The sequence below is a fragment of the Neolamprologus multifasciatus genome, chromosome 22 (assembly GCF_963576455.1).
Source record: "Neolamprologus multifasciatus chromosome 22, fNeoMul1.2, whole genome shotgun sequence".
Taxonomy (NCBI): domain Eukaryota; kingdom Metazoa; phylum Chordata; class Actinopteri; order Cichliformes; family Cichlidae; genus Neolamprologus; species Neolamprologus multifasciatus.
Genome location: NC_140459.1, coordinates 27227172 through 27241069, shown reverse-complemented (window position 1 = coordinate 27241069; position 13898 = coordinate 27227172). Strand labels below are relative to the sequence as shown.

The 13898-nt window shown below is 39.0% G+C and overlaps 1 protein-coding gene across 5 annotated transcripts in view; it reads right to left on the bottom strand.

Moving 5' to 3' along the window:
• The window catches only part of trappc9 (trafficking protein particle complex subunit 9), a 241430-nt gene that overhangs the window by 166555 nt on the left and 60977 nt on the right, over positions 1–13898 (bottom strand). For all 5 annotated transcript variants that reach the window (XM_085148881.1, XM_085148882.1, XM_085148878.1 and 2 more), the window contains one exon: positions 836–988. In XM_085148881.1, coding sequence (XP_085005007.1) covers positions 836–988 — 153 coding nt within the window. The remainder of the gene's footprint in view (positions 1–835; positions 989–13898) is intronic.

Here is a 13898-nt window from a genome sequence, read left to right as displayed (position 1 = left end):
GAGCCTTCAGTTTTCAGGCCCCTCTTCTGTGGAACCAGCTTCCAGTTTGGATTCGGGAGACAGACACTATCTCTACTTTTAAGATTAGGCTTAAAACTTTCCTTTTTGCTAAAGCATATAGTTAGGGCTGGACCAGGTGACCCTGAATCCTCCCTTAGTTATGCTGCAATAGATGTAGGCTGCCGGGGGATTCCCATGATGCATTGAGTTTTTCCTTTCCAGTCACCTTTCTCACTCACTATGTGTTAACAGACCTCTCTGTATTGAATCGTATCTGTTATTAATCTCTGTCTCTCTTCCACAGCATGTCTTTTATCCTGTCTTCCTTCTCTCACCCCAACCGGTCGCAGCAGATGGCCGCCCCTCCCTGAGCCTGGTTCTGCCGGAGGTTTCTTCCTGTTAAAAGGGAGTTTTTCCTTCCCACTGTCGCCAAAGTGCTTGCTCATAGGGGGTCATATGATTGTTGGGCTTTTCTCTGTATCTATGAAGCGCCTTGAGGTGACATTTGTTGTGATTTGGCGCTATATAAATAAAATTGAATTGAATTGAACCTTTTTTTGATGTTATTTATGCTTCTTTTTATTTTGTTTTGTTTTTTCTAATGAGTATCAAACATACCTGTCTGGCATGCCTACTTGCACTTGCACACAAACATACATCTCGATAAAGGTTGAAATGTTAAAATTTCTAATGTTGTAGTACCTAAATATTGATAAATAAGTACTAACCTGTAAACCTTGATGATTATTTACACCTATAGATTGTAACCTTATAGTAAACAGGAAACACTCAACTGCATTTTTCATCTTTAGTGCTGAATTATGAGAGGGCTCACCATCGTTGAGGTCCTGCAGCAGGTTTTCCTGGCTGGAGAAGTCGAGCTTGACTTTGATGTTGACAGTCAGCGTCACAGACTGGCCCGGCTTTAGAGGCAGGTGAGACAATGCCTCATCTAACTCCCAGCTCAGAAATTCCCCAAACACTTTTTCTGCAAACACACAAAAGAACCATAAAGGATCGGTGAAACAAAGAAATATCGAAAAACAAATGCCAAGGAATTTCCCATTGGGATACAAGGTGGCAAGACGTGGATGCAAAAGTATTTGGTCAAAGCAAACAGAGACGCGCATGGAGCCATTTGAATGCAGCTTGCGCAAATGTGTGCTTACCAGAGCACTTGTTGGTGTGTGTGTGTTTTGTTCAAGACGATGGAAAGAAACAGCATCTGAGGGGCGTCTGATTTACCTGCCTCAGGCTGTGTTACTATCACATTTCTTCTGCAGTAAGCTTTCAAGAGCAACAAAGCCGCTGATGGATCTTTTACCTGCCAGTCTCTCGGTGCCCGTCACTATACCTGATGCTCTAATTTATGCCACAAACCCCTGCTACCTGCGAAAAATGGCTCAGCTGCATCCACTTCAGACAGAAGCGCCAAATGAATGATACATCACCTGAATAAAAGCATGCGTTCTGTCTGTGCAGGTGAGCCTCTCCTGCTCTGAGGTATTGGAGGAACAGCAAGCAGGCTGGGTTTAACACGCACTCACAGAATAAAGTGATATGCAAGCTCGCTGCAAGAACAACGGTTTACAGTTCCCTGCTTGATTCATAAGCAAAGCATGTAAAGACCCTCTAAGAGGATGTGAACAGAGGCAGCATTAAATAAAGATTTTGTGAATAACACTCCCCTTTAAATATTCATAAACTCAGAGCTTTTTGCAGTGAATTAAAGGAGAGGAAGGGGGGGGGGGCAATGAGATGAAAGGGGGGAAGCTATTTATTTAAATATGCAACATCAGGCCTCACATTTCTACAGGTAAACAGCTATGATTGTGGATGATGTCATCACACTCTTTGATTACAAGTCACAAGAATAGCAGCAGAAATGAGGCCTGTCTGAGCTGCAATAGGGCGAGAGTACAGGCCACCAGTGCAAAGCAGAGCTAATTTTAAAAGCCATGTAATCAATAACACCACTGTGAAAGTTGTATTGTTCAGCTGTGTTGGGTTAAAGATGCGCTCCACATTAGAATTTTAAAGAGATTTACGAATATCATTTTCGATTTTAAAACAAACGTCAAGCTAATGCTCAATTTGCATAATTCTTCTGAAAAACCAATCTTTTCAAATTAAGATTACAAATCTCTAGCTTAATAAAATCAGTAGTCAGACACATTTCTCATTATCAAGTCTGTCTGTAGATTCAAGAGCTGTGTTTCTCTGAGCCACTGTTCTGGCTGATTCTGCTATGGAGCTCTCCTTTGTTGATGACCAGATCTTTTTTTAATGAACCATCACCAATACACTTAAAAAACCCCACAGGACATAATGCAGTCCTGTTTAATCAGATTTGATCACCTGCGTTCACCCTTCTCTGTGTAAATGTACATTTTTGAGAGCTAAAGCAACAAGTGTTAAGAATTATAGTTATTGCAGTGACTAACTTTGATTACAAGGTGATGGGAGGCAACCTGTCTTCAAACAATTGCGGCCCAACTCTGCCTGCAATCCCTCTCAGGCTGCCCAGAGGTTGTCATGTAATTGCTTTCCAATTTACACAACCCCTTGCGGTCAGTCTGAGTCAGTCTGTGAGCCTGTGTCTCTTTACAACTCAACCAGTTGATAACTGGCTGTATTCTAGTCGTATTCAAATATGAAAGTGAGTCGAGGAATTTCACATCTGTGAGGTTCTGACTGGACACCAAATGTAAGTAGACAGCAACAGATTTTCAACTTTCTCCAATTCATCACAGTTAATCACCGTATCATCACAAACAGTCTGCATGAAATTGCTAACTTGACCTCATTCAACCACAAAGAGCAGATTAACTCCATCTTATTATGTTTATTTTAAATTCCAACTGAATGTGAAAGATCCTTGGCTTAAAAGCAACCATTGTGCAAGTCATTGACAGACCACCACAAACATTTTGGTCGTGCACTGGTCTCCAACCACTGTGTTTGCTGATGTGACTACAGCAGAAAGTAGGAAAATGACAGCTGTTATATGCTCTGTATAGTTTGACGCAGCTTCTGTTTTAAAAATAATAATAATAATAATAATAATTCTTGTGAAATTGCAAGCATTGTCTTGAGTGACTGTGATTAGCTGCACTGGCCCCATCAAAACCAGAACATGTGTTAGGTGACCCTAGTACTCCGAACAGGGAGTCATCCTGATGGAGTCAAATGACAAAGAAACGCAGAGGCAGCCGACAGTCTGCTCATGGTAACACAGTCACTGGAGCATTAATAATCCCGTTTACCTTTCATGTTACGGGCTGTGCAGACAAAAGTATTTCATCCTCGTGAGACATGAATTTGTACAGAAGTGTTTCTGAAAGACGACTGAAGCGAGGTTTATATCTAAAACGCAGCAATGAAGTTACAGTGATGAACGAAAGGTCTGACACCAGTTTATTTTCTGCTATTAAGAAACGATTCAGTTTACGTCTATGCTTATTTAAATCGAATACAGTAAATTGCTACCTTTGTTATCTATACAGTCGTATGAATATATTTTTATTTCTGGGAAAATGGCGCGGTCTCATATTCCAAGATGGCTGTGTGCGCGCTGCGGCAGAAAGAGTAATGTTTTGTTTGTTTTGCCACAGATGTCTTCCTATTGTGACTGTGCTCATCTTTTATTCATTCAGCTCCCAAAGAGAATGGAAAGAGAGGCTCTCTCAGCTGTGGTCTGTCTAAAGCCACTACCAGTTTATGACAAAGGAGGCACAGGTGGGAACAAGTAACGCGATGATCAGGAAAGACTAGTTTTGTCCACATGGTGCTACACTACCGCAGCCTCTGTCCCCTGACTGGATCAGACATGCAGCCCAGGCGTGATATCATAATGCTGAGTATATGTATGACTGAATAACGCCTAGGGAGAAAAATATGAAGTACCACAAGTTTATCAATGCATGAAACCTGACGACACTCGACTCCACAGGAGGCCAGACACAAAATATGCAATGAGAATTTGTGCACCTGACACATTCTCACTCAGTCTTAGTGTGCAATATTAAAGTAGTGATTCGTTTTCCATCTGAATGTAGCACAAAAAAGAATTAGCAAAGAAAACATGCAAATCAACACATTTTCCTCTGAACAGCTGGTGCCGTTAATTCTTCCAGGTGGGCCTCGTTAAGTCGCTGAAGAAGAAAAAGCTCAAAGAAAATTATGTTAAGAGACACAACGTAACCTTAAATGAATGATAAAGATGGTGAAAACATGGCATTTACTTTCATGATTGTGATGAATGATGCTGTCTGTTCAATCCAGAAAAAAAACACATTGAATGCTTCCATCCGCCACCAAAACGACATGTTTTGGTTTTTATTGCTCCATTTTTACTCCAGCTCAATCTGAATTTACACCAACTTTAAGTCGAGCGGAAGAACGTTTTGTGAAATTTTTGCCAGCCAATTCTTTTTAAGATGTCTGCTTCAATTCATCTAAAACTAACACACAGCTTTAACATGAGTGCTGTAAATCATTGATCATCTTTGAGGTTTTATACCCATTACTGCAAAAACTGTTTCAAATGTAAAGAAAAAAAAAAACAGTTAACATCATTAGCAGCACCGGTTGACAGTACTGATGGTTGTTTTGTTTTTCAAATGGATTTGAAGAACATATTAACTAAAGATGTTCTTTTCTAATAAGAGGTAAATCAGTGTATTTTATCATCAAAGTTAATGTGTCAGAAGCGTAAGGATTTGATCAAGTTTGAAAAAGCCCAAGTTGTGTTGCTAGAAGACTGGGTCACAGCAGCTCTCGTAGGGTGGTCCTGGTCTGCTGTGGTCACTAGGTGTTATAAGAAAGGACCAGTAATGAACCTATTTACTATTTAAATTATTTAAACTAACTATTTATTTAAACTAACTATTTATAAATTAAATAGTGGGACATTAGTAGAAATCTTACCCAACTAGACTAAAAATACATAGTCACTAAAATGTGGTTATTTCTTCTAGGGCTTGCCGTTTTTAATCCACACTACTTGAAGCTGCAGGGGTTTCACAAGTGACAGCAACAAAGAAGATGAAGTTACACAGAAAAGAAGTGGATGATCAACTGCACTGCAATCCAATTAGGGGGTAAGGTTGTATCTTGCAGCCCACCAGGCTGTTCTTCCTCTGAGGCAGCATGTTTGTTTTGGCCTAACAGTATTTTCTGACTAGAAAGCTTTAACAAAAGGCTTCATCAAATAACAGCGGGAGCTTGTTATTCAATATATGAATTCTCTCTACTCCAATACATGAAAATCATCTACATCTAGAATAAAATTTGAATAAAGAATTAGAATAAAACTACAAGTACAGCATTTCAAATGTAACTGCATAAACAGGCCAAGTCTTGTTCTAAGCACTGCCTCCATAATGCCTTACATTACCCGCAAATATAAACTCAACATCTTAATTCAGAGCTTCTGATCAGAATGGTGCACCAGTTCTGTCCCTACAATCTACACAAATGTACCACTTGAGTTAATTATTACACCTTAAGATGACCAAGTGTACCTTTTTTGGCTATAGATAGATAGATGTATATATTTACTAAGTTTTACACAACTTATTCAAGATTTAAAGATGCAAAATGAGGCGTGAATTTAAATTTCACAAAATATTTAAAAAATAAAATTTGATAATTCATTTTTAAAGCCTTCCCGTTTCCTTATCTGTTTAGGTTAAATGAGAAGCACATAAGTAATGCAGGAATCATCACTGCCTAAGTTGGCTGCATTTGCAGGTTCAGATGTAAAAACAGATACAGCTTTGAGCCGTTTTTAACATTAGAGCAGTGCTATTGAAACACCAGTCCATTTTACAAGTGTATGTATAACTCGTAATAAAAATATATAAAATCCTCGATCTCAAGTTTGGACCTTTTTTAAAGGCTAAATTTGTAATGCAATGTACTTTATTTTCTAAGAATGTAGGAATACATTATTTATCAAGGCATCTACTGTATGTTCCAAAACAGATTAGATTCAGAGACTCTGACAGACAAACTTGACACACAAAGACGACATCTCTTTGTTGCTCTGCCCAAATCTGCCTTGTTGCTTAGTGCACCGTTTCATTTCCTTTCAGTGTCTGTGGTTGATTGACCGCAGCTGACAGGCTGCTTGTCAGCGTGACCTCCTGCCTATGGCACAATGCTGATGCATCTGGTTTATACAAGAGATCACGGCTGTACAAAAACAGTATTCTGTATTTTATTATTACTCCAAAGATGAATGAGCATAGCCAATGTTTAATTTTACCTGGACTTTAGACAATCTCAACTCACTCTTAGCCACGCTAGGCTTCAGAAAACACTCGTTAAAACAAAAGATGAAACTTATCTGAACAAACAGAAGTTTATTACAATTTGACCAAAGCAGATCAAATGAATTCATGCATTTGAGTCATTTTGTACCACCTCTCTCCCTTCTCAGCTATTGCAGCTCTAAGAACAACCAATACAAAACTATAATACTGTGTAGATTGGTAGAAAGAAAATCCATAAAAACTCAATAGTGCTTCTAGACTCAGTAGTACTCACTTCAAATGCACCAACTACCACAGACATAAAGCATCACCCTCCCTACCCCGGATCCAACGCTTACCTCCCCTTTGATGTGGACATCGGGTCAGTTGGAGGCGCAGTCGAAAGATTGCAGCGGTCCCAGATCAGATGTACACACTGGAACTCTTTCCCATGTTGCTTGTCTGTCTTTATTGTGCTATGGTGTGTTGATATCTGTGCATTCCTGTATTATCCCTTTGTGTTACACATTTCGATGTTTTTTTCCTCGCTACCTAGCCTGACCTGTCTCCCCAATGTGATGTTTGTGTATTTTATGTACGGTCGGCAAGGTCTGTCATCTCGGTTGTGGGCAAAAGACCTGCAACTGACAAATAAAGGCTCTCTCATCATCTCATCTCATCATCATCAGAACACTGGAAAAATATCCAAATTAAACTAAAAAAAAAACAAACAAAAAAAAAACACATGACATATAATGTAATTGCAAGGAGGTATTTCTGTAGTCTATTGATTACTAGATAGTGGAAAAGGGGTGGGATTAAATGCTTCTTCCTGCTCCTTTTTGAACATGAAAGTTATTTGTAGTTGTGGTGGCTCGTTTTCCTTTTGTTTTGCTTTGTTCATTTGTCTCTTTTAATTCTATGTTGTTGTACTTTTTCAACATGTTCAAAATAAAGATTCAATCAAATCAAATCAAACTACTACTACTGTAAAAATGTTTCCTGTTTGAAACTTCTAATAAAAATTGTTCCTAGTAACAGTGCATCCTGAGTGCATTATTCAATAAGACCACTTAAACCGTTTCAACAGGCAGTATCATCACAGACAGCCTTGAGGAGCAAAGCAAAACCTAAATTGAATTTTTTAAAAAGATGTCCTGTGACACACTCCAGACGGAAGCCGATCTGACATTAAAATGGCCTTCAAAGGTCTCACAGCTCAGATGTGATACTTTATTGGTTACAGGGTTTCTTTCTTTGTACTGTAACAAAGCCTGCAAGACTGCACCCATGGAAATAGGTGTAGAAAAGAATGCAATCTGGATTGTGGTCGTTGTGTCACAATTAGATCAAAGAATGAGAGGGCTTTGGCATGTGCTTACTCATGCATCACGCAATTATGATGTATATTACCTGGAACTTGTTGTGTACAGTAGACGTTACAAAGCAGAAATAAAACATACAAAAGTTAGCTGGAAAGTTAGCATGAAAGAAATGTCTAACCAGGAGAAGTCAAACAACAATGTAATATTATGTGCACCACCTAGGAACTCCACTGTTCTATTCGGTCACTTCAATGCCTTTGGCGATCTGAAGGTGTGATGGGGCATATTATTAGTTTTCCCAGTTTAGGTTTTTGTGATTAGTTTCTCATTTAGTTGGATTTCATGTTTGGTTAATGTTGTGTTTTTGGCCCGAATAAAAGGCACACTTTTTGTTAAAATCAAGTTCCATTTCCATTTGGGTCCACTACTGTCTACTCCACGGAGCATGATGGCTTGAGGTGTGTGGAAGTTTGCCCAACCAGTATGTTCGTATTTTGTGGACTTGGAGAATATGCTGGAATGCATCCAATTCTTCTTCATTCTTTATCATCTGTTCAAGTGTTGCTCAAGTGTTCGAGCCACGTGGAGATCGTCAAGTACGATGGTCTCAGGATTTTGTCTCTGCTTCTTGCAGATGACGTGGTTCTGTTAGTCTACCAAGCCATCACCTACGGCTTGCACTGGAGTGGTTGGCAGCAGAATAACAAGCAGCTGTGGTGAAAAATCTTCAAGTTTGAGACCCAGTTCAAGACTAAAGTAGAGGCAGTTCAGGCATCAGACGATGATGCCTCCTGGGCGCCTCATAGGTGAGGCGTATCTAACAGTCTTAGCCCGTGGGACCAGAGCAGACCCAGGACATGCTGAAGAGATGTCCGTGAGGTCGCTTAGGAATGCCTCAGTGTCCACCGAGAAGAGGTGGAGATAACTGCAGAGAGGGAGGTCTGGGCATCTCTGGTTAGACTGCTGTCCCTGTGACCTGGACCACGGTAGGCAGCGGAAATTGGATGGACGTTTTAATGTCCTTTTAATGTACAGAGTGTAAGTGCATTAGCACTCAGATTGAGATTTGATGCACAGCCCTATTTCCAGCGTTAAGTATAATGTGTTGATCACAGCCAGTATTAAACAAAGTGACCATATCTTTAATGCATTTAAAAAGGACGCCCAGAAAGAAACTTTTATTTCCAGGTGGTAACAAAAAAAGCCCTGCTTTCATGTGCATTTTCATGCATTTGATGGTTCACTGATATTGACTCTAAAAATTGGGGATACTGATGTGTCAGAAAGATTTATAAGTCCTATTGTTGAGAATCAGAGGATAAAACAGGCAAAGAAAAAAATAAGACAGGAAAAAGGCACTTGTGACTAATGATGACCTAAAAGCACTAAATAAGTTATACCATAACTACACTTTCAGGGGGGCACAATGGATAAGTGCTACTGCTGTTGGTCTGACTACGAATACTGGTCCTTAGCAGACAAAAATTTAAAGGAAAAGAAAAAGAGAATCAGTTTGAATCTGAGGAATAAGAAGAACTGAAATTGGAGAAGATGAGCATTCAAAATAGGAGGAAGGACTTGAAAGGGCTGGATAAAGATAAAACAGCAAAGACTTAAAAACAAAAAAAGAACAGAAGATTTCATTCACAAGGAATTTGAACAACAAAGGAGGAGAAGAGAAGAGCTTTCTGCTGTATCTTCTTTGGACAATTAAGAAGTTTAAGTACTTAAAACAAAAACCTTTTTTATAGTTGGACCTTTTTCACATAAGGTCTTAAACACTGTAGCTCTGAAGAATTGTATAAGATAATAACACTCAGCATATTAAAAAATGGATTTAATGATACTGCTCACATCCTTGGGTAGAGTAATGATATTTCATCTGTGTCTTTGATATTATTGAGGCACTGGATGTTTCAAATTTGGACCCAGAATATTTATCACTTCTTCATCCAACTCTGAAAATAACATTCCCTGGGAGGCAACGCTATATTTGCAGCATAAAACAAACAAAACGGTACCACAGTTTTATTTCAAAGAGAATGCTTTGTTAACTAGAGAGACTACGTTGTTCCTTGGAGTCCAGCCAGCAGGGAGCTTGGATGTGTGAGATGCAACAAGCTTCTAAGAGGTAGACATCAGTGCATTACTGTGTTCAAATCTTGTAAGTCTTGTACCATTTACCATTGACCAGCAAATTACTATCTATCTTAAATCAAAAACTGGGCAGCACTTTTGTATAGAAGGCAAGAGTAAAGCGCAGCACCTCTCTCTCATCCTGCTGTCGCTGAGTTATAAATTCTACATCAGGACTGGACACCAAAGGCTTGTGCTATCTCTACACAATAGAGTCTTCAACATATGTGAAAGACCAAGAAAAGTCAGACTAGACTGACCCCATGAGTGTTAACCCTTGGGGATAGGAGGCATGGAGCCTGTCATCACAGAATTTTGAAGCCATTTCAGAAAAGTCAGATCAGTTTCAGATAAAAGGAAACTGCTCCCAGCTTCTCCTCCTTCACTCATCGCTGCGTGATTAAACTCCCACTGATACCACAGGGAGTCAGAGTGTTTTTAAAATAAAATAAAAAAATCTTCAAGAAATCTTTCCTTCATTTTAAATGTCTGTATTTCTGAGGCTAAACTGAGGATATACAAAGGTATTTTCTTGGCAGGATCTACTTTAGTATGTGGGGAAGAAAGGTGTTTTTGTCAGAATTAACAAGTGAAAATGTCAACAGACTTCTCTCTGCATCTGAAAAAAGAAAAATGTAAAATTTAATTTACATAGTGACACAGGAGAGAGAAATAGAAGCAATATTTTAAAAGCTATGATAAGTTTTGCTCTTGGTAGTGTTGAATAATTTAGGGTACTCGTTATAAATTAAAATAGTTTACAGCAAGAATAACTGGAGTAGCATTTTACCAGTGGAGACAACTCCGAGTAAAGAAATCAATAATGATTTTAAATATGGTCAAGTGACACTAGTTTCTCATAAACTGGAATGCTTCCAGCTATTAATGCTAATGCAGTGGTTCAGTGTCAGAAAACGAAGCACTTGGAAATAACCCACAATAACCGGCATCATTATTTTTAAGTTTTGTCCAATAAAAATTTGCCAGTATTTAGACTTAATGGCAGTTACTTTACAATAATATGTGATAAGCATTTCACTACGTACCAAGGTGTTTTCTAAACCAATGTGCCAAATTTAGAATCACCAGTTAACAAAAAAAGCCTGCCTTTGTATTGTGGGAGGACGTACCAAAGCCACAGAAAGGACCCAGCCAACCAGCGGACCTGAACAGTGGTGACCACTGCACCACCAAATTCTCAGGACACACACTGGCTTTCATGTTTTGTTTACTACAGAGAAAACTTTCCGAACACTGTCACCTGGAGATGGAACTTTGAGTCAGATTTTGAACTTGTATAGCTTAAAACAAACACACACACAGTATATGTATATACACATTACCAGTCAAAAGTTTGGACCTTCTCATTTAAGGTTCTCGTTTTTTCTTTATTTTTGCTACTTTCTAAATTGTAGCTATATACTGAAGGCATCGGATAACATAAAGCAAAATCTATGGAATTATGTAGCAAAGAAAAGATTTGATGAATAACTCTAAATATGTCTTACATTTTAGATTCCTCGAAGTAGCCACCCTTTGCTTTGAGCAATTTTTTGCTTTCTAAATGGGTTTGGGACCATCAGGTGTGTTGTGCAGAAGTCAGGTTGATACACAGCTGGCAGGCCTATTTCACAACTGTTAGAATACATATTATAGCAAAAACCAATCAGCTAAGTAAAGAGAAACGACTTTAAGCACTGAAGGTCAAGGAAATCTCACATTAACAGCACCTCGGATCAGAGCCCAAATAGATGCCACACAGAGTTCCAGTTCAGACACATCTCTACATCAACTGTTCAGAGGAGACTGCGTGCATGGTCCCCACCGTGCATGGAGGAGGTGATCAAAAAGTGCTCAACATCTGTGGGAACTCCAAGACTGTTGGAAGACCATTTCAGGTGACTACCTCATGAAGCTCATCAAGAGAATACCAATAGTGTGCAACAAAGGAAATCTCAAAGGGTGGCTATTTTGAAGAATCTAAAATACTAAACATGTTTTGATTTATTTTCACATTTTGTTTACTACAGGTTTAGCCAACTCTAACAGCTAGCATATTTTCTTTCTTGCTGAAAGAATAACAAAAATCACTGATGACTCGCTTTTACGTCACCCGTTTTCCTGGAGAACGAACATTATTTTAGTTTTTTTTCCCCTAATATGTAGGATGTCAATGTCATGTGAAGGCTGTGTGCAGGCATGAATGGTGGTAAGGAGGACCCAGCGTGCAGACTCATGCAGGCGAAATAATGCAGTCAAAAGAGCTTTATAGCTAAAACGTAAAATAACTAAACTGAAAATACCAAAAAACTGAACTGGCAGGCAGGAAGACAGAACACAGCATAGTAGACGGTAGATCGCAACACAGACCAAAGAAAACACAGGGCTTAAATACACAGAGCCGCAATCAGGGAACGAGAGACAGGAGGGAAACACAGCTGGGGCAAATCAGGGCTAACGAGACAAAGGAAGCAAAACCAGACACATTAACATAAGACATGGACCTTCAAAGTAAAACAGGAAACATAACACAGAGACACAGACTTGACATGGGGATACAGCAGACAGGGAAGACAGCAACTATGGATCACAGACAGAAAACCAGAAGACACACAAACAAAACCCACACAGAGAACATACAATTAAAATAATCCAATAACCCATAAGACAAAGAAAGCTAGAATATAAAGAAACAAACAAAATCAAAGAACCAAAAACACAAAACACTGGGTGACGACCCAGGCACCTTAACAGGTGACTTACTAAAGCAAAAGCTTGACAATGTTAAAGCAAAGCTGTTTAACCCTTTAAGACCTACCATAGAACCAAGTCCGCCAGAGCTTATATTATATTTTTACATGCTGTGGAGCCATTTTTGGGAGCATTTCAAGTTGCTATACATCAATACAACCATTATAGCCTACATTTTAATAATATGTATGAATTAAGTGCATAGTAATTACATAAATTGCAAAAAAGTGCAATAAACTACAAAAAAATTTTAATCGTTTTTGTTTTTTTAACATATATTTCTAGTTAGAGAAATTTAAGAGGCTTATTCCTCAAAACTGTAAATACAAAAAAGTTGCACAAAATAGTTTCCCACCACAGGAAATTTATTTTGAGTGTCTTCATAGTTTTATTTTTGAAATACACCAATTTTTATACACTGCAGGAAAAACGAAAATAAATATTATTGTGCAAATTTGCAAAAAAGCAGCATATGCATCAAAATAAACTATTTCCAGCAGTGCAATATGAGTCCTAAGCATCCCAGAAACAACACAGAAAGTCATAAAGTCAAACATAACTTTTAAAAACACCAGCATAGGCTCATTGAGGCCCGGACAGTAAAAAACTACATTTCCGCGAAAATGACGTCACTTCCGGTTTCGGGCAGGTCATGGCGGACATGCGATAGTTCGTGCTGACGTCTAATCCAATGTAGGAAGTGTTATGAACAGCTGATCGGATCGGCAAAGCGTGTTTCTGGAATATTATGTTTTTGTTGCTGCAAGCGCTTTTTATGCAGTTTTTGCAAAGCTATATGTGGAAGGAAACTGTGACCGAGGACAAGCTGATGGCATAAGATGTAAGTACAACTCCTCAGGTTTCATATGCAAAAAAAAAATATTGCGCTAGCTCACGTGGTTGCAGAGCTACCGGGATTTAAAAATAGTTAGGCAAAACAGAGCGTGCCCGCTCCGACCGGTTTTAAAGGGTTAAAGGACACCCATTGTAGAGTTAATGACATCTGGTTCCACTCTGATTTAAACAAAAAAGTAACAGCAGGAGACTTTACATTTGCAGCTGCACAGATACTAAAATATACCATCGACAGTTAAGTAAAATAAAAGTTACTTCAACACTGTGCAAACTGGAGTAAATGCCAGATAACTTTGTTTTTCAAAAGAAAAAATAAATTGCCTCCTTTTTCCACATAGAAAATTAAAGGAGAACAAAAGCCAGCGAGAGACAGAGAAACAGAGTGAGGGGGACTGCAGAGATCAGACGGCCTGAGCAGGTGTTGAACAAAGAGACAGAACACAGACTGGAAAGCCACAAGAGCATGAAAGGTCCCCATGCACTTACAACAAGGTAGCGACCCCTGCAGCACTGTGGACAAGCGGGCTGCAAGAGGCTGGAGCAAAAACTAAGTGGGCAGTAAAGTCCATCAAAG